Source organism: Passer montanus, unplaced genomic scaffold (assembly GCF_014805655.1).
Source record: "Passer montanus isolate IOZ18808 unplaced genomic scaffold, ASM1480565v1 scaffold15, whole genome shotgun sequence".
NCBI lineage: Eukaryota > Metazoa > Chordata > Aves > Passeriformes > Passeridae > Passer > Passer montanus.
In genome coordinates, this window is record NW_024362051.1 from 13862505 (window position 1) to 13882447 (window position 19943).

General features: G+C 48.7%; 1 protein-coding gene across 1 annotated transcript; it reads left to right on the forward strand.

Moving 5' to 3' along the window:
* Positions 1–3841: 3841 nt before the first annotated feature.
* ADRA1B (adrenoceptor alpha 1B) lies at positions 3842–17386 on the forward strand. Its single transcript, XM_039701707.1, has 2 exons — positions 3842–5004; positions 16315–17386. Exons 1-2 carry the CDS (start codon positions 4032–4034, stop codon positions 16824–16826), a joined length of 1485 nt encoding a protein of 494 aa, XP_039557641.1. The 5' UTR covers positions 3842–4031; the 3' UTR covers positions 16827–17386.
* The last annotated feature ends 2557 nt before the right edge of the window (positions 17387–19943 follow it).

Genomic DNA, 19943 nt, shown 5'->3' on the forward strand with positions numbered 1-19943 from the left:
CAGAAAGAATGGCAATGAAGGAAATACATTTTGTGGATGGCACTGTGTGATTTTTTGTGGTTTCCAGAAGAAAGACTTGAGGAAGGAGCCTTGTACCAGCCCTGCAAAGGTACAGCACCAACCTTATCCACTGTAATTAATAAAACAAGCAGTAATCAAGTGCAGCTCTGTAGCTAACACTGACCTTTCTATCAAAAGCAGACAAATTTCATCTTTTTATCAATGTAATTTTAAGGACCTTCCTACAGAGAAGCTCTGTTTGGAACACAATCTAGAGCCAAACATTCACAGGTTCTCAGAGCTGCAGATCCAATTCCTCATCACAGGAACCTAAACACCCACCCACAATGACACCAGAAACCTTCCCCAAGCCCAGCTCCTCACTCCACTTCTTGATAATGCTTTAATACCAGGGAGAAGAGCAGAGCAGTGAGATGGAAAGGCTCGAGAGGGGTTGTGCAACACTGTATGGAGATATTCCCATTTACCTCCTGCAGCAGCTCATCCCCATGCCCAGTTAGGAGCAGAGCTCAGAAGGGCTCTGGGAGTGTCTCTGCTGTGTCTCAGAGCCAGATCCAAATGCCAGCACATGTTTTAACATTTGCAAATGAGGGAAAGGAGCACAGCTCCTTACAAAGCTGAGCCCTGCTAAAGGGCTCCTCTTTCAATGAAGGAGCCATTGAAAAAGGACTCTGGGAGCATTACTGAAGTATAATTGACTAGGATCTTTGGGTTATTAAATTCTCTTTTTCACTGAACACTGTGATTCATCTGGATGAAAGGAACTTTTCCATGGATCCTATCTGCACTTCTCGGAGCAGGTGTCTTTGACTGGCTCCAAGTGCCACCTCAAACCTGTGGCAGAAAAAGTTCCCTTTTCTCGCAGTGCCTATTCCATCCCTCCCCCCAGGCAGGGAAAGAGTTAATGCTGGTTAATCTGAGTTTCAATACATTTGCTTCTCTTACAGCACCTGCTGCTGAAGATCTCAGAGCAATCTGTGAGCATTCACCAGCTCAGGCTCGTGATCATCCAGGGTTTGTTTTTGCATGCTGGTGAGCAGGGCTGGGAGAACACACCTGGCTCCTCCAGGGGCTGTGGGAGATGAGCCACAGCTTTGTCTTCCTTTGGCCCCTGGAATGGGATGTTTTTTGTCTGTTCTTTGCTCCAGAGGGCACAGAATGCAGCTCCAGGAAGGGAAGCAGACTGGCCCCGGTGCTGAGCAAATGTTTTAGTCCAGCCATGAGCAGTCAGGGCCCTTTCCCTTCCCTCTGCCCTCTCCTCTGCTGTGGGCACTGTGTCCTGGACACGCTGCTGAAAGATCTGGTTCCTTGGGACTACAAAGTCTGCTTGGAGTGTGCCCAAAGCCAGGCAGCAGTTTCAGGGCACTCTGTCCCCCTTGGCAGGCCGGGCATGTCCCACACGATGCCAGCTGACAATTCACACCCTCACAGAGCTTTCCTTACCCAACCTCTCACATTCTGCACTGATCACATTTTCTCACGTGCCAAAGGCTGTAACAGGGTTATGTCTGAGCTATTGATCTTATCAAACTATTTTAAATGGGTGTAGCTCAGCCCCCAGCAGAGGGAGGTTGCAGTGACTCCGTGCCCTCTGTGCCACCAGGACTGCATTGGGTGGCACCAGGGCAGAGCTGTGGCCCCAGGGCAGAGCTCCCACCCTGAGGAATTCACAGACAAGGCAGAGAAGCACGGTCAGAAATCACAGAGAGAGCTGAGAGTGGAGCCCAGAGGAGCTAGGAGTGTGAAGGATGAATGCCCCAGTGCAGCTGCTGCCTGCCTCTTCAGCACTGAGAGCTCTGCCGTGCACAGGGCAGGGCACAAAGGCTGAGCTGAAGCTCATAAATCCAGTGTTTGTTCCTCCTCCCTCCAGTGACTCCATGGCATCATCCTGTCATTCTTGTGAGCGTTTCAAAGAGAAGTTTCTGAACAACAAAGCTTTGCCACAGCCCTGCTGCTGGGAAGGGCCACACCAACATCTGCCATGCACTCCCTGACTAAAATTCAACTTCTGTTTACCAGGTTTGTCCTCAAAACCAGCAGTCAGCTGCAACTCTCAGCCATAGCTGCCTTATTAAATATGAAGTTTTTATTTTAAACACAGTACACTTTGTAACAGGAAAATCAATATAGAGTAACCCAGAGGACAGCAGACAACAGCTGGGGGACGTAATCTGATGGCAGAAAGTTGAGAACAGGATTTTGGCAGTTTTATATTCAGCAAATCTCTCACTTGTTGTTTTTCATGGCACTGAGTTCTAAAGATCTGAGATTTCTCCCTAAAGCGTCACAAGATGAAGAAACCAAGAAACCACTTCTGACATTAAAGGCCATTATCTACAGAATAAATCATTCCTTATATTTTGCTTTATAGGCTACTGTAAGAGGAGGACTCTTCCCAGAGCTACGATGAGTTAACAAGATCAGTGACCTCAGAGCCCTGAGCAAAGACTCAGGAAGATACTTCAGCATCAGAGGACTGAAGGTAAAGTATTTCCTAAAGTAAATCCTTGTCTCTGCCTTCCCTTGGGCTGTGGGTTGGGGTGCTCAGCTCTGCTCAGGGCTGCGGTTCACAATAAACTCTGCTGGAAAAGTTACAGAGGTGGAAAAGAGGAGATGGAGCCACAGATGTGCCCGGTACAGGAGTACAGAACAGCATCAAGATTTTGCTGATCTGCTACAATTTTATTTTATTATCAGATTCTTAATTAGAAACTTTATGCCATCATTGAATATTGAATAGCAGTACTGAATATTGAATAGAACAAATAACCCAGGGATTTTTTTGGAACCAAGCTATTTGTCCTTAGGAGATGATTAGCTCTCTAAAATGATATGTGACTCACAAAATAAACTCCAATATATTTCCTTAACCGGCAAAAGGGTAACAGATCATTCTGTCCCAAAACTGCTTTTTTCACCACGTCCTACCAAGGAAATTCTTTCTCAGACAATGCAGTTGGTTTTTTACAGGTTTGCACTGCAAGGTCCTGTGGCCAACGAGTGAAAAATCGTCATGTTCCCGGCCAGCATTGCTGTCTAGTGCTGTCCCCTCCCTGCTGTCCCCTGCTGTCCCCACTGCTGTCCCCTCACTCACTGCTGTCCCCATTGCTGTCCCCTCACCGCTGTCCCCGCACGGCCACCGCAGGTCCCCGCACTGGCAGGGCACTGTCACAGGCAGTCCCCGCACCGCCACCGCACAGTCACCAACAGCCCCCGGCAGTCACCGCACTGTCCCCGCACTGTCCCCGCCACCGCACTGTCCCCGCACCGCCACCGCACAGTCACCAACAGCCCCCGGCAGTCACCGCACTGTCCCCGCACTGTCCCCGCACCGCCCCCGCCACCGCACTGCCCCGCGCTGTCACAGCCCAGCCACCGCAGGGTCACCGCACTGGCCCCGCACGGCGGAGCCGCGCAGGGACCTGGGGCTGTCCCTCGGTCCTTCTATCGCTCTGTCCCCCTGTCCGTCGGTCCCCCTGTCCCTCGGTCCCTCTGTCTCTCTGTCCCCGGTTCCTCCGTCTCTCTGTCTCTGTCTCTCTGTCCCTCTGCCCCCCGGTCTCTCTGTCCCTCTGTCTCTCTGTCTTTCTGTCTCTCTGTGCCCCAGTCCCTCAGTCCCCCTGTCCCTCAGTCCCTTGGTCCCTCTGTCCCTCGGTCCCTCCGCCTCCGGCGCGGCCGCTCCGGGGCCAGCGCAGAGCCCGCCCCGTGTCAGGCACGGCAGCAGCGCAGCTCCCCCGGCTCCGGGCAGGATTGCTGCTCCGCTGCTGCTCCGCTGCCGCTCTGCCGCCGCTGCAGCGGCTCGGCGGGCAGTGCCGGGCTCGGAGCAGCCCGTGCCCGGCTCGGAGCAGCCCGTGCCCGGCTCGGCTGCCCCGGGCTGCCCGGGCCGGGCTGCGGCTCCCCGGGACCATGAATTCCCCTGCCCGCACTGCCCGCGCCTCTGCAGCCACTTCGCGGGGCCGGAGATGACTTTGAGCTGACTCGCCGAGGGATACGAGCCCAGCTTGCTATGGAGGATGAATTTTAAGATGAATACCTACCCTGGTGATACATCCAATACATCAATACCGGGATATTTCAAAGGCTCTGCACTAAATTATGGCAATTTTTCTGCAAACAACTCCAACGAGACGGGAAGCGACCTGGATTCACCTGCCTTGGCCACCAGCAGGGCGATCATTGTGGGGCTGATCCTCGGTGCCTTTATTCTCTTTGCCATCATAGGTAATATCCTGGTAATTCTCTCAGTGGCTTGCAACAGACATTTAAGAATCCCTACGAACTATTTCATCATTAACCTGGCCATAGCAGACCTGCTGCTGAGTTTCACCGTCCTGCCGTTCTCTGCCACGCTGGAAGTGCTTGGCTACTGGGTTTTGGGGAGGATATTCTGTGACATCTGGGCAGCAGTGGATGTGCTGTGCTGCACAGCCTCTATCTTGAGCCTGTGTGCCATTTCCATCGACAGGTACATCGGGGTCCGCTACTCCCTGCAGTACCCCACGCTGGTCACCAGGAGAAGGGCGATCTTAGCGCTCCTGGGTGTCTGGGTCCTGTCCATGGTGATTTCCATCGGGCCTCTGCTGGGCTGGAAGGAGCCGGCCCCGCAGGACGACAGGGAGTGCCGGATCACCGAGGAGCCCTTCTATGCCCTCTTCTCCTCCCTGGGCTCCTTTTACATCCCTTTAATCGTCATCCTCGTCATGTACTGCCGGGTCTACATCGTGGCCAAAAGGACTACCAGGAACCTGGAAGCTGGGGTGATGAAGGAAATGTCCAACTCCAAGGAGCTGACCTTACGGATTCACTACAAGCACGTTCACGAGGACTCCTTGAACAACACCAAATCCAAGGGTCACAACCCCAGGAACTCCTTAGCTTTCAAACTTTTAAAATTCTCCAGAGAAAAGAAGGCGGCCAAGACGTTGGGAATTGTGGTTGGCATGTTTATCCTGTGCTGGCTCCCCTTCTTCATTGTCCTGCCACTGGGTGAGTTGGGGATGCGAGGGCAGGGGTCGGGGTGGGTTTGTTGGATCCCACAGAATTATCTTGGAAAGGACTCGGATGGATGAGAAGGAGATTCTGTTGGGAGAGCTGCAGTGAGCAGATGAAAGGAAGGGAATGAAAGGAAGGGAAGTCCCGATGTGCAAAGAGTCACGCTGGAACTTTGGGAATTGTGCAGCTGCACAAAGCTGCTCACCCACGGTGCTCAGGGCCCGTGTCACCCCAGAGGACAATTTCTCCAGAGCTCATATCTTAAATCCCCCTTTGTTGAATTGAATTAGGTGTCAGAAACATTACCAAAATGCTTTACCCCAAATCCCAGATGAGACCAGAGAGCTGCAGCCCTGCAATGTTGGGGGGCACTGCCCCAGGTTTGGGATATAACAGCAGGATTTTGGCATTTTAAGGTGCCCTCACTGGAAATTAACTCAGTTAATTGTGAGGGGCAAAATTCCCCTGAGCTTTGGGAAGCCGAAAAGTTCCATCCACTTGTGAGTTCAAACGTTACTGATCAAATCCCAAAAGCAAAGGAGATCCCCCAGATGCCCAGGAAGGTTCCCTTGGTGTCAGTCGCTCTCCTTTTGGACACTGCCATGGGAGCTTTTCTTTTGGCAGCCACTTTGTTCCCTTTCAACTTTAAAATACTGTTCAAGCATTGGCATAGCCTTAACACATTGCTCAGTGTGCCCAAAGCTGTGAAATGTTCTTGTATTGTTTTTAATATTAGCACTGCCTCTGAAGGAGAGTATCTCAAAATAGTCAATTACTGAGCTCTCAGAAATATCTGTCCAAAATTAATTTCTCTGAGACAATCTGGCAGCCTAATTATGGAAAGAGGTGGATAAAGAAAGGGGAGAAAAAGCCTTTATTAATGTTCTGTATTTGTGTTTACTTAGTTACCCAACCAAAACATTTCTGATTGAGTGCTAAGCGAATATTTTTAGAGTTTGTTGTAGAAAACTAAACTGAGTTCAGCAGCCTGGTCCTGGTGGAGTATTATAAAACTATAATTTCTGTGTATCATTAAGAATCTTTACTGCTTCAGCTATGGCAGGGCAACTTTGTCATCTCTAGCTTATTATATTGAATTTTAAAATCTTTATGACTCAACACTTGCATAAAGGTCACGTTAAGGATGTGAAAAATTCCAGACAGAAGGAAAACCATGAGTAAAGTTCTGTTTGGCTACTGAAGTTTAAGTCCTTGTGCTGGCTCGTAGAGGAAGTTTATAACATAAAACAACCAAAACACCCAGCTGTGGATAGAAATGTATTTCACCATATGGAGCAGCATGAGATTTGTAGCAGTAGGTCATGATCCCCTGATAAAGCAGATGCCCTCCTTGATTTTGAATTATTGAAGGAAAAAAAAGCAGCCGTGACCACAGCAGCTCGTGTGGGTGGGTGGCAGGAGCCAGGACTGCCACCCCTCAGCCAGCCCAGCAAAACCAGGGACACAGGGCAGGAGCAAAGGGAGCCACCAACCAGCTCCCATCAGTGTCAGCCTTCCCTTTGAGGAGTTCAGATCTGCTGGGCTCTCTGGGAGTTTAGTGAGAGCCTGTTAAACCACCTGAGGGAGAACTGATTGCTTGCCAGGACATGATTTTATCTCCTGTGTAAACTGTGACAAGGCAGCAGTGGGTGACAGGCTGGAGCTTCCAGCACAGCACCAGGGCTGGCACAGGGGCTGGGGACAAATCCAGTGCTGGGGAACAAACCAGAGCTGGAACAAACCAGAGCTGGGACAAACCCAGAGCTGGGACAAACCAGTACTGGGGACAAACCCAGAGCTGGGGACAAACCAGAGCTGGGACAAACCAGAGCTGGGACAAACCCAGAGCTGGGACAAACCCAGAGCTGGGGACAAACCCACTCTGGGGACCAAACCAGAGCTGGGAACCAAACCAGAGCTGGGGACCCCAGCCCAGGGCTGTGACCCCAGCACCCCCAGGTGGGGGCACTGGCACCCCAGAGCTGAGGGCAGGAAGAGCTGCAGGGGTGAGCTCTTGGCAGTGCCATAAAACTGCTGGAATCCCCTTTCTGTCAGGAAAAGGGGACAGAGGGGGTCCACAGCAGCCCACACTGGATCCAAATGCATTTCCACAGTGGGTGTTCTCCCTTGGTTTTGCTGACTAGGAATAGGCTGGGTTTATCCCTTGTCCCTGATTTTCCTTTCTAAATTTATGATGCAGCACTGTCCAACCCCTGTATTTTTATCTGTGTGTATCAGTGCAGAGCCAGTTGAGGATGGCAGGCATGATTCAAGCATTGCTCACTAGGACAGGTGGGAAAAGTCCCTTTCCTGACGTGCACAATGCAGCTGCTCTCAACTGCAGCAGAGGGGAAAGAATTCCTCAGGAGCTGTGAGCTGCACTCCTCACAGCAGGAACCTTTTGCTGTGGATCTTGAAGACACAAAATTCAGTGAAATGCTCTTAAAAACCCTTTAGAGAGCACCCAGTGGTATGAAATCAATTCCTGGGATAGGCAACTGTAGAATCCAAAAGGTGCTGATGTTTTCCAGGTTCTCCACTGTCCCTGGAGCTGAGACAGCTCCCTTCCTGCAGGACAGGCTTCTTCCTCAGCTTCTCCTTCTCACAGCTCCTGTTTGCCCCAGTGACCCAAATCACACCCTCACATCTGCATCCTTGCTATTTCTGTTTGTATTTCCCTGCTCCCTGCTCCCCTCAGTAATTCCACGGCTCTGCAGGAGGCTGTTGGCAAAGCTGGATTTCTGTGGATCCAGCCACAGAACATGTGCCAAGCTGGTGAATGTTATTTCTGCAGCACCACAGCCCCAGGTCTGAACAAGTCTACTTAGATGTAGCAGAGTTTCCTTGGTATTCTTAGCAATTCCTTGAGTTTCCCAGGCAAAATTATTCTTCTTCCAGTCTGGCATTTCAATTTATTCCACAGTTCCCCATTTGATATTCCAGCCCAGAGCTACTCCATCAGGTGGCAGCTATGCCTGGGAACAGCTGTGGTGCTGAAAGCAGGCAGATTGCTTGGAAAAATGAAAAGAAATTATATCAATGCTTCCAGAGTGTTTTTCAAGCAAAAATCCCAAGGAAATCTCTGCATCCAGTGCAGATTGGAATTGCAGCCTTGACAGCACAGGCACTGAGCAGCATTAAATTCTCAGCACTGAATTACCCCCAGTCAGGTCTGGGGCTCTGAGCTGTGCTGCCTTCAGCACCTGGGGAGGCAGAGCTGGGGTCAGGAAGGCTGTGTGAGAAATTTGGGTTATTCCTCTATTGGATATTCCTTCCAGGCAGCAATGGAGCTGCAGAACATCCTGGCTGCACATTTATAAAAGCTCCCTGCCTGTGCAAACAGTCACCCTGCCACTCAAAATTGTTTGTGATTCAACATGAAAAATAAACTAAAGACATTTGTGTCTTTGAGACAACTTGTTGTCACTGTCATAAATTCAGTGTCACTGTCATAAATTCAGTGACTCAGCTTTGAGGAGTAAATATCTTGGTTTTTTAAAATAAATGTTTCTTTTCATCCCTTTCATACAAATTCTTCCTTAGGCAGTAGGACTACATTAAATATTCATTGCTGATAAATGATGAGTAGAAGTGATTCTTTTTATTTAAAGGCTAGAGCCCTGCAGAACTAAGGTAACAATCATTAAACTCCCTCCTTTAAACAGTGAAGTGTCCAATTTTATGTCAATACCTTTGTTTAAAAGATGAATACAAAATGAAGGATTGTATAAGGACAGGTTTAGTGTCACTCCTGTAAATTGAGACGTCAGAGCAGATTTCCCAGTCTCCTCCCAGACATTCCCAGAGGGAAAACTCACCAGGCTCTTAACCAGGGCACTTCCCCAGCCTGCTGCATCATTCCAGTGGAGATCAGAGCAGGATCCACTGCCCAGTTCAGAGCCTGCTCCCACAGATCCTGCAAAGAAAAATAAAACTCTTGGAACTGAACCGACATGGGAGAGGTCCCAAGAGCCCCAGGATGAGAATACACCTGGTGGGACTGTCACTATGGATCAGGCTTTTGGAATCTCTCTGTAAGTAATAAAAAATAACATAAAATGTTCCACACATTGAAGGTCAGCCAACACGAAATTATTCCTAAAATAAAATGCTGTTTAAGTACAGAATGTAGATTTATGTTATGTCAGGTCAACCTCTGAAATAGCAAATTAGGCCCCTTGGTTTCCATGGGAAACCCTTCCAGGCTTTAGGTCTGGTGCTGGCAGTGCCACTGGGCTCTGTCTCTGCAGGGCTTTAGGCCTGGCTTATCTTCACCTCATTTGCCTCCTCTTCCCCTCCCTGACCCGTCCAGCTCTCTGGAATCAATGGCCTCGAGTTCATAGTTACAGAATCAGATAAATTCCTGAGATGTGGCAATCCGGCAGGTCAATGCTGGTGCAAAGTTCAGCTGACAGGAGCCAGCAGGAACTGGACAGTCAAACATCTGAGGGCACTCACTGAGCAGCACAGAGTGTTTTGGCACGTGGGGAGCACCAGATTGCTTTAGGATGATTTCTTTTCCTACTGAAATAGCCTCCCTTAAGCCCCAGTTTAAGCCTTTGCTTTGCACAGGGTATCAGTTACCAGTCACTTACAGACATCTGGCGTTTAGGACAAAGTTGTTATCAAAGGAGGGGAAACTGCACAAATTCCTGGGTAATTCCTCTGTAGGCTTTGGATTTGTGTGTCAGAGGAACAAAGGGAAATCCTACAGTGGTCAGTGTCACAGAAACAAGTATACAGAGCAATGCAGAAAAAAACACAGAGAAATCACCCAGTGCTGACTCTTCAGCCCCAGGGATGGCAGCAGCTCCTGGTCAGGAGGTCAGAGAGATCCAAGGGGAAAAAAAAATCAGGACTGAGCCACTGGGCAGTGAGAGGAAATGTCCCAACTCTTAAAATCAAAGGCAGGAGGGAAGGGAGTCTCAGAGGAAACATTGCTTTTTGCAGGGCAGTTGGACATGAGGGGTTTGCAAACACCTGAGGAGCTGCTCAGGCTGGAGGGCACAGGAGCAGCACTGAGGAGAGGGACACAAATCCAGAAATCCTAAAGCACCCGAGGCCAGAGCTCAGGGTCTGGAGCAGCTCAGGTCAGGAGCAGCACTCAGGAGAGGGACATAAATCCAGAAATCCACAAATCCTAAAGCACCCAAGGCCAGAGCTCAGGGTCTCAGGTGCTTCAGGTGGAACACTGCCAGGACCAAAGAGCCAGGAGGTTTTCCACATCTTTGCTAAAACAATCCTGCACGACCCACTGCAAGGTTTGGAGCTGTTCTGGTGAGCCCTGCGGACTGGAAAGCAAGAACCACCCATCTCTGAGGGACCAGAGCCAAAACCTGTCCTGGAGATTCGTCCAGCACCTCTGTAACAGCGCTCAGCTCCATGCTGGAGCCATTTCCTGCCAGCCACGGCCAGGACAGATTGGCTCAGCTGCCAGGCAGAAGCAAGGAGGAGAGAAAACACCAGAGCATGTCCAGTAACTGCAGATATTTAAGTACAATAAATGAAATGTCAGCAGACTCAGATTAGCTTTTCTAGACTCCCTCAATCAGCTAATCCTTGCAAAACAAGGATAATCTTGGCTCGTGAGCTGTCTAGTCAGGAGCTGTAACTCTTTTGGGCTAACTAATAGCAACAATAATGCTGTGCTTGTGTCCCTGTGCACTGCCAGCTTTAGAGACTGAGCAAGATTCTGCCCAAAACTGATCTTGGTTTATCATATTTGTCTGAGGGCAGCACAGTTTGAACACAGGCGAGTTCTCTCAGTGGTGTAAGTCACAAAGCTGGGCTGGGCTGAGAGCTGGTGCCCAGGGCAGGAATTCTGTGTTTAAACCCAAGGCACTGTCCCTTCAGAAATCAAATGTAGCTGCTGTGCCTTGCAACTGCTTGTAATGCAAGGAGGTGTAGCAGCTCTGGGGTTTGGGAAAACAGCTCATGCCTATCTGTACTCCTTGAAGCCCTGGTTTTATTTTGGCCACTCCAGATAAGTTTCTATTTTCAGAGCCTTTCAAAAGCTCTCAAATTTTAGTCATTGTGAATGAAGTTCATGCTGTTCTCACTGCAGTGATTTGTTCATCTGAAATATGAGGCATCTGCTACAGGTTGTCAGTCCTAGGACATAAATTCCTCACAACCAGGACACTTTGGAGCTCTCAGCAACCTGGGATGGTGCAAGGTGTCCCTGTCCATGGCAGGTGGTGGAACTGGATGAGTTTTAAGGTCCCTTTAAACCAAATCATTCCATAATTCCAGGATATTCATGATGTACCTATCACTACTCTGAGAATAACAGCTGCCAGACTTGGAGCCCCATCACATTTGTATGCTACCCATTGTTACTCATCATTTATCCAGTTTTCCTTTCATTTTCCTTATTGAATTTGATTCTGCTTATTTTGGATGCTCTCTGTGTTTCTTAAGATCATTTTTCACTGTTTTCCAGCTGTTTTCCCTGTTATCCTAATCCTCTTCTCCAGCAGCCTCCCAGCTTGACCAACCTTAGTTTTATAACCATCCTCTCCACTTCATCATCTACTGTTTGTAAACATTTACTGTTTGGATTTTTTCCCCTATATTAAATAAGTCCAGGGGAATGTAAACAAACACTGGATGCTGGAAGGGAAGAAATCGGGAGCTTTAGAAATCCAATTAGCTCTAAAACCTTGGCACGCTGGCTTGGCTGAGCCCGGGGTGCGAAGGGCTGCAGGAAGCTTCAACAAAAGGCAGCCACATCCTTTCAGCACATTCTAAACTCACAACACTCTGCTCAGGGGCAGATGATTGCTCCTGCAGGGAGGATTGTGCTGCCTGTGCACACAGTGCACGGAACTCAGCCATCAGCAGCTTCCAGGAGTTGTGGCTCCTGCAGGAATCCCAGGGCAACACGGAGGTTCCCAGCCTGGGAAGGCTCGTGCTGGTCGCAGCACAGATCTGATCAATCCCTTTTCCCAGGGAAAGCTCCATCATAAAGCAGATTCCTTGCACAGCAAGGCTCATTTCTGCACAAGCTGACTCCTGGGGGACAGATGGAGATGGGGGTTGATGCTGGTGAAGTTTCCTGCGTTCCCTGTCTCAGGACTCAGCTGTTACCATTTGGTGTTTTTCAATGCTTTCCCCCACCAGAGCAGTTTTTAAAACCTTGGAATTTTCTCTTGAAAAGCTCAGATTTAACTCCAGTCAGAATGGCTCCAATCTGCACCAAATTGGAATCTCTGAAAGAAGACTGGCCTTGGATTGCCTTCCAAGGGTACCTGTACCCCGTCACTAATTACCAATTCTCCCTTTCTATTTTATGGTGTGCAAACAAGGAGGTTTTGAAACACTTCATTTTCAACCTGTTATTAATAGAGAGAAGGAGTTTCATATTTTGTGGCTCTTTAACCTTCAAACAATGACAAAGGCATGCAAGATCCCCAGTTTCCCAGCTGGAATATCCAGTGGCACACAGCAAAGCCCTTACCTGACTGCTGCACCATTGTATTGCAATGAATCCAGATGTTGTAGTTGTTCCAGGAAACTGGAGAGGAGCTCAACACTCTCCCCCCTAAGTGTGTTTTCATCTCAGCAAAACTGGATTTAGAAGATTTTGAAATGCAATTCCTTTGTAAGGCACAGAAAACAGCACCTGACAGCCCCAAATTCATCCCTAGTGACTTGTCCTTAAATCCAGGGAATCCACAGTACTCCTCCCCAGTTATTATCTAATCTAAGTATCAAATTCAGAGCAGAACTGATCATTCTATGAGTAATTTATTATACTTAATTGATATCAAACCCACAATGCATTAAAAATGAATGTTTAATTAAAACCTCCTTCAGTGACGAGTTTCCCTTAATTAAGAGTGCAACAATTAAGCCATTCCAGAAGATCTTCCTGCTGGCCACCCTGATATTTTAAGGACTCTTCCCAGGTCCACTGAAGTCCTTAGGAGCCTTTTCAAAGGGTTTCAAGGACTTCCCTGACTCCAGTGGACTCTGAATTTTAATGTCTCAGTGGTGCTCTCCCTCCATATTCCGCAGAATATGTGAGCAGAATTAATATGGCAAATTGTTTCCCACAGTGTTCCCTAATTTCATTGAGAAGACTTGACTGACTTCTCTGTAATAAAGCATTCATTATAAAGAACCAGTCAGAGCCTAAATGAAATTAGTTCTTCCGAAATAAAATACTTCTTAATGCCTTTTTATGATACTTGCTCAGTGTATCTCCAAGCTCCACAGCTCCATCGAGCCTGGGGACTGTGGGCAGAAAATGGATCCCTCCAAACTGATGCAGCTGATTTTCTGAAATGTTTCCTGTTCTCCACTTGTGCTGTGTAAAATCTCCTTGGTGTCAGTGGTGCAGTGGGAGGGAGATTGTGGTGCTGTGATTAATGAATCACAGGGTTAGTGCCAAGAAATAAAAGTGAGCAGAAAATACACATCCCTTGGAGTGGGGCTGTTAAACGTGGAACACCAGGAGAGCAATCACTTGGAGCAGGGATTTCCCTCTGGCCACCCCACAGGGAATAAATCACTGAGGAGAGAACCACGGGCACGTTTTCCAAGCATTTTAAAGAGCAGTTTAAATCAGCACGGGGCAATATTTAATCTCCTTATCAGGCTGCAGTGGGGAAGTGATTGGAGATTAGAGCAGGAAATATCAGTCTGGTGTTCAAGTGTGTCCAGCAGAATTTGCTTTAACATTTTGTCAAGGCATCAAAACAGCCCACACTTGTTTGCTCCTGACAGGTTAATGCAGCTAAATAGAAGGCATTGTGGTTAATTAAAATAAATAAATAAAATTAAAGATCAGCATTTAGCTACAATAATAGAAGGGTTTTGAAACTGAGAAATTCAGGAGTAAATTCTTGTGTGATATAGATGTAAGAAGCATGGCTTGTTTATCTGCATTGGTTCCCAGTTTTCATCTCTAGACTTTCACTCATTTTATCTGGCCTGTACAATTCCTCATTTATTTATTTATTTTATTTATTTATAGCATTTTCTCTGCCTACATTTAATCTGACTAAAATTTGGTAGAGGAATGTCTTACAGATTTTCAGCTGTTACAGTATCAGGCAGACAAAGGCAGACCTTTCAATCCACCTCTGTGGATTCCAATTCACAGAAAAAATAGAGGCTCCTGAGCCACTTCATGAGGTTTGCTAGACTTTAAGAGCTAAAAATAATTTATATTTTAAAGGAATTCCAGAAAACAATTAAAGAAATTTATCAGTGTGAACTCCAAAGTGTTCCTTGTACATTATGGTGCTTTGTAGCTGTTTTATAAAGCCACAGAGCTTCTCTTCTCCCTAAATTGAAATATTAGCAATTATCACTTACAAAACAAACCCTGCAAAGGTTTTGCAGCTGAGCATGGGATGCAGCAGCATTCTCCTCCTCTTGGCTGCAGTTCTAAACTTAGATCAGCTTTTTCTAAAGCTTTATGAGAATGTAATAGCTCATTCCATGGAATCCCAGGAATTGTCACTGAATCCTTCACCCGAGACATTCAGGAGATGCAGTTTTGGGAGCTGCACTGATTTGGTGCATGCTGGAAATTTTTCAAATGCATTTTATGGTTTCTCTGATGTTTGACACATTGTGCTCTGTAATTGCTGCAGCATCCATCAGGATGGAGGCAGGACCTGCAGGATCTGCAGCAGCTGCACAGAAAAGGCTTTGACCAAACCCTGCAGATCCCTGCCAGCAGCACAGCCCTGAGGGACAGGGGCTCACCCTACAGGAGCCCTGTAAAACCTGAAGTGCAGAGTCCTGAGGAAATCCCTTTAAAATCTCCTTTTAACCCTGAGTGAGGAAATCCCTTTAAACTCTCCTTTTAACCCTGAGTTCCTCAGCCCCAGGGCAGAGCCAGAGCTGGCACCATTCCCAAATTCTGGGATCTGGCTGCACAGGACCCTTCATGCAGGGTGTGCAGCCCAGCCCTGGCACCATTCCCAACTCTGCCAGGATAAACTCTGGGATCTGGCTGCACAGGATCCTTCATGCAGGGAGTGCAGCCCAGCCCTGGCACCATTCCCAACTCTGCCAGGATAAACTCTGGGATCTGACTGCAGAGGAACCTTCATGCAGAGAGTGCAGCCCAGCCCTGGCACCATTCCAAACTCTGCCAGGATAAACTCTGGGATCTGGCTGCACAGGAGGCTCCGTGCAGGGCGTGCAGCCCAGCCCTGGCCCCACACACGCTGTGCTGGCTGTGCTGGCACCCCAGAGCTGTTGCCCAGGAGCAGAGGAAGTGCTCTTGCATAGTTTTGAGGCCCCAGGCTCGACCTCTGCGTTGCTGTGAGATGGGAACCGTGCCCAGAATCACATCCCTCCCCTCCTGACAGCCACCACTGACTCAGCTGCTTTCACAGCCCAGCTAATCCGAAACCACTCCAGAGGAAAAGGTTCCTTCCCAGGCAGGCTGGGCTGTCAGCTTCCATTTGAAAGGCTCTGCAAACCCAACTCCAATCCTTGACAGAGCAATTCTCTCCTGGATCCCCACTCCTTGGTCACTTGAGGCAGACACAGAGGGGTTTTCCTGGATGGATAACAGATCCAGATCTGTTTGCCATAAAAATCTCATACATTCTTTTCTCCAGCCCCATTTGCTAAATTTAGCTGATCAATTGCCACTGAAAGGACAGGAAGTGGATTCCCCAGTGTGAGATTTTCATTTGGGCAGCCTCATTAGGAAAATTGTTTGGTTGTGAAGGGAAGGGGAAGTGTCCACAGAATGACCTCTTGGTTTGGGTTACACCATTTTTATGAATGCCTGAGATGTGGGAAGTTCCCCAATTAACTTCAGGTTTCGGGAGGTTTGAACTCTCACAGTAATCTGGATAAATGGAGGGCATTCAGGAGCTGCCAGAGGATGTATTAGAAGTTTTAAGGTGTGTCTGAAAATGCTCTTTTTGAGGGGCCTGGGAACACTTTTCTTTAAAAATTACTTTTGAAAGCTCTTTGAAGAAGGCACAGCCTTATTCCTTGTGTGCCTCGTGCAACAGCCTGGACAAGGGAGGTTTGATCTGTCCCTAGGATCAGGAGATGCTCCTGCAGCAGGTGTGGGCCTATAAACACAAGGACTGCTTCTTATTTTTTACCCTTCATCAGTGATGTGCTCCTTTAGCTTTCAGATGGGAAACATTTCCTTATTAGCTTTAAAAATAGCATTTTAGTACCAGAAGACCAACACTGAAAGCAACATGCATAAAAGAGTTTTAAGACACAGATTGTAACAGTGATCTGATGAACATGTTCCTTCCTAAAGGCAGACCAACCCCTTATCTCAGATATTCTCTGCTTGTTTTCCCTGGACAGGATCCCTGTTTTCAGCTCTGAAGCCCCCTGAAACGATCTTCAAGGTGATTTTTTGGCTTGGCTACTTCAACAGCTGCTTGAATCCCATCATCTACCCCTGCTCCAGCAAGGAGTTCAAGAGGGCTTTCATCCAGATCCTGAGGTGCCAGTGCCACCGGCGCAAGCAGCTGGGCTGGTGGCCCTACAGCTACCGAACCTGGAACCGCTGCTCGCTGGAGCACGCCCGCAGGGATTCCCTGGAAGACAGCGGCAGCTTCCTGAGCGGCAGCCAGAGGACTTTATCCTCGGCCTCGCCCAGCCCCGGCTACGTGAGCAGGATCAGCCAGCCGCAGCTGGAGCTGTGCACGCTGCACGAGTGCAGGAACTGCAGCTCGCTGCTCAGCCCGGCCCGCGAGGGCGGCGGGCAGCAGGGCCACTGCCAGTTCTTCACCTTCCAGCCCCTGCCCGAGCGCAACGGGCACGGCCCCGCCGCCGGCCGGGGAGCGGGGCACCAGCCCCCGGGCACGCCCTGACCGCGCACCGCCGGGCGAGCCCCGCGGAACCAGCGGCTCCGAGCGCTCGGGACTGCCCTGCCCCGGGGCCAGGGGAGCCAATGGACCCTGCTGTGCTCGGGAAGGAGCGGGGACAGGAGGGACAGGAGGATTCGTGTCACAGCAGTGCCCAGAGCACTGCCCAGGTTCCCGATGATTCCCAGAGAAACTACTGAGGGCAGGGAGGGTGCAATGCCCAGGGAAGGGCACAAGGGACTCCTCAGGTGGCCTGGGAGAGCTGAGCAGGCACACACAGCTGTGTGCAGAGAGGAGGAAATGGGGTGGGCAGGGTGGGGGTGCCCAGCTGTGCCAGGATGGGGGGGATGGATGATGGATGGATGGATGGATGGATGGATGGATGGATGGATGGATGGATGGATGGTGGATGATGGGTGGATGGAGCAATGAGGAATGCACTGAGGTCATTCCTCTCCAGGTTGTCCCTGGCTCTGCCCATAATTCCCGATTGTTCCGTACATCGCTGTACACTCGCACTTTAGAGATGGAAAACAATGATTAAAGTCATTTCTCAACGACTGAAACACTTGCTGCTGTTACTGTAGGGCTGGGATTCAGCCACGATCCCTCATCAGGATTCTCACTACAGAATAAAACACTCATGGCCACTAAATTTGCCATTGTGGCTCGTGGGATGTCATTGCTTCCCCCATCACCAGCACACATAACTCTTCCATCTGGAATTAGTTGCAGGAGTTCCTTCACCGGGAACTCTTTAACAGTTTGAAAATTGGGAAAAACTCCACATGGATCTGAAGGAGGGACTACAAAGATTACAGAGGACAAAGTCTGATATGCCACCTTAAAATATGAAACTTTAGCAAGGCCACCTGACTTGTCCAGATGAGATCTATTCTGAATATCTTCATTTTTCCCACTGGAACGTTTCACAACCTCCACCAGGCAAAGCCCGCCCAAACGAGGCTGTACAAATCACCCTCTTCCTTATGTTTAGTCCTTCTTTTGATGCAATGTTTTCCTTTAAAGGAAAAACTATTTGGGCCAGGGCACAATCACAAGGCCTTGTGGGACAAACCCATTTTTTGTTACAGCCAAACTGAGTTTGCCAAGCAGAACATGCAGTGGCAGTGGCACATGGTATCTTTTTATGCTCACTCACAGACTTTCTGATGAACCCACTCTGCGGGCAAACAGATTTGCCTTTCTCAATGGATTGCTGCCATTTAGCACCCAAGGTGTTCATAAAACACTGAATTTCCCCAGGTTAAGCTGCTGTGTGGAGCTTCGTCCCTGAGGAGGGGCTGCTCCAGGGCCACTCAGTGGAGAGGCACAGCTGGAATGGCTCAGGGAGCTTTGTCACAGCCCAGCTGTACAGAAATTAAACCCATTAGGCTTCAGTGCACTCAGCTCTCAATGTGCTGCTTATGTGTGAGAAGAGTTATGCTAAAATCAATCCAGCTGAATGAGGCTGGAGCTGGAGAGCATCCTGCATCCTTTGCTCTTTGGAAACGCAGCTTCCCATTATCTTTACAAATGTGATGGGGAGTGGAGAGAGAGGACATCGGTGTTACAAAGTACAGTTCCAGTCTGCAAAATGTCAAAATAGCAACTTTCTATTCAGCAGCTGAGCTCTGTGCTCTGGGTTTGTGTGCTTGACTTTCACCTCAGACAAATGAGCAGAAAATTGCCCGGCACGGGAGATAATCACAGCAGTTATGGGATGGAATTATGGGTGTGCTCACATCCAGTGTTCCTTATCTCACAGTACAGGGAATACAGGGATTCTGGCTGGATTCACTCCACAGGAGCTGCTCACCTTCTCACAGCTCCTCTGTGGCTCCCACATTCCAGAGGGCAGGACATGGAGCTCAGGGCTGGTGCTCCACACAAACACCACCTGCACCTGGAGAGGCAGAAAGAAACACCTCAGAATATGGACACACGTCACGCTGGCTTTGTGAAATGTTTGCACCCACTGTGATTTTTTGGGGACTGGAAGGTTGCAGTTCCACCATCAGATTTAACAATCCCAGGACAACAGGTTGGTGTGCTTGGGTTGGAACTGAACTGAGGGGATAAACCAGGTTTTTCTGCTTGGGTTTGAATTAAACTGAGGGGATAAACCAGGTTTGCCTGCTTGGGTTTGAATTAAACTGAGGGGATAAACCAGGTTTGCCTGCTTGGAACTAAACTGAGGGGATAAACCAAGTTTGTCTCTTTGGGTTGAAACAAAACTGAGGGGATAAAGCAGGTTTGTCTCCTTGGAACTAACCTGAGGGGATAAACCCAGTGTCCCTGGGGAGAAAACAGGGCTGTGATGCCAATTTATGTCACCGTGACAGGGACAGCTCCCCCTGCACCCCTCTGCTCTCCTGCCTGGGTTACAGCAGAAAATTACATTATGTTTCTACTCAGGTCTAATCTGTGACCTGGCTTTTTCCCAAAAAAGCCAAAATTCCACTGCCACATAAGTGGAAGGAGACAGGGAAAGGAAACCTGGGGCTGTAACTGGGAATTTCTTATGACAAAACACATTGGCTTGAGCTGTGAAGAACATGCCCCCTGTCTAGCAATTCCCATAATCTTTATAGCACTCCAGCCAAGACACAGAGAAAAAGAGAATGGATATTCAAAATTAATAAGAATCCATCACTGTTTCTCTAATAAGTCAGCCTAAAAAGCGGATGTAGTAAAACTTTAATTTATAGCTGTGATTAAAAAGCCTTTAATTGCCTATTTCACAATTTCCTTTCAAAATGTTCTTTGGGAAGCACAATCATTTGATTCCACTGAGACTTGTGTGCAAATGTTTCATTCTGGTGAAGAACCTGAACTTTCTGTGACCTCCAGAAAATGGAAATTATTTTTCCTTTCCTTGATTTGTCGAGCTTTGGTCTCTTCCCTGTGAAGATCAAAAAAAAAAAGCTGTCCAGATAAGTAAATTTAACACGTGGCCTGGAGCCTGGGGTCCTTGTGCGACATTTGTCCCTCTCCTGGGGGGTGACAGTCCAGCCCTGCTCCGCTGGACACGGGGGAGCCCCAGCCCGGCTGGCACCGAACGGGAGCGGTTTGGGAAATCCAACACCGCCACCTACGGGACTGCTGTGCGGGAGAGGCACA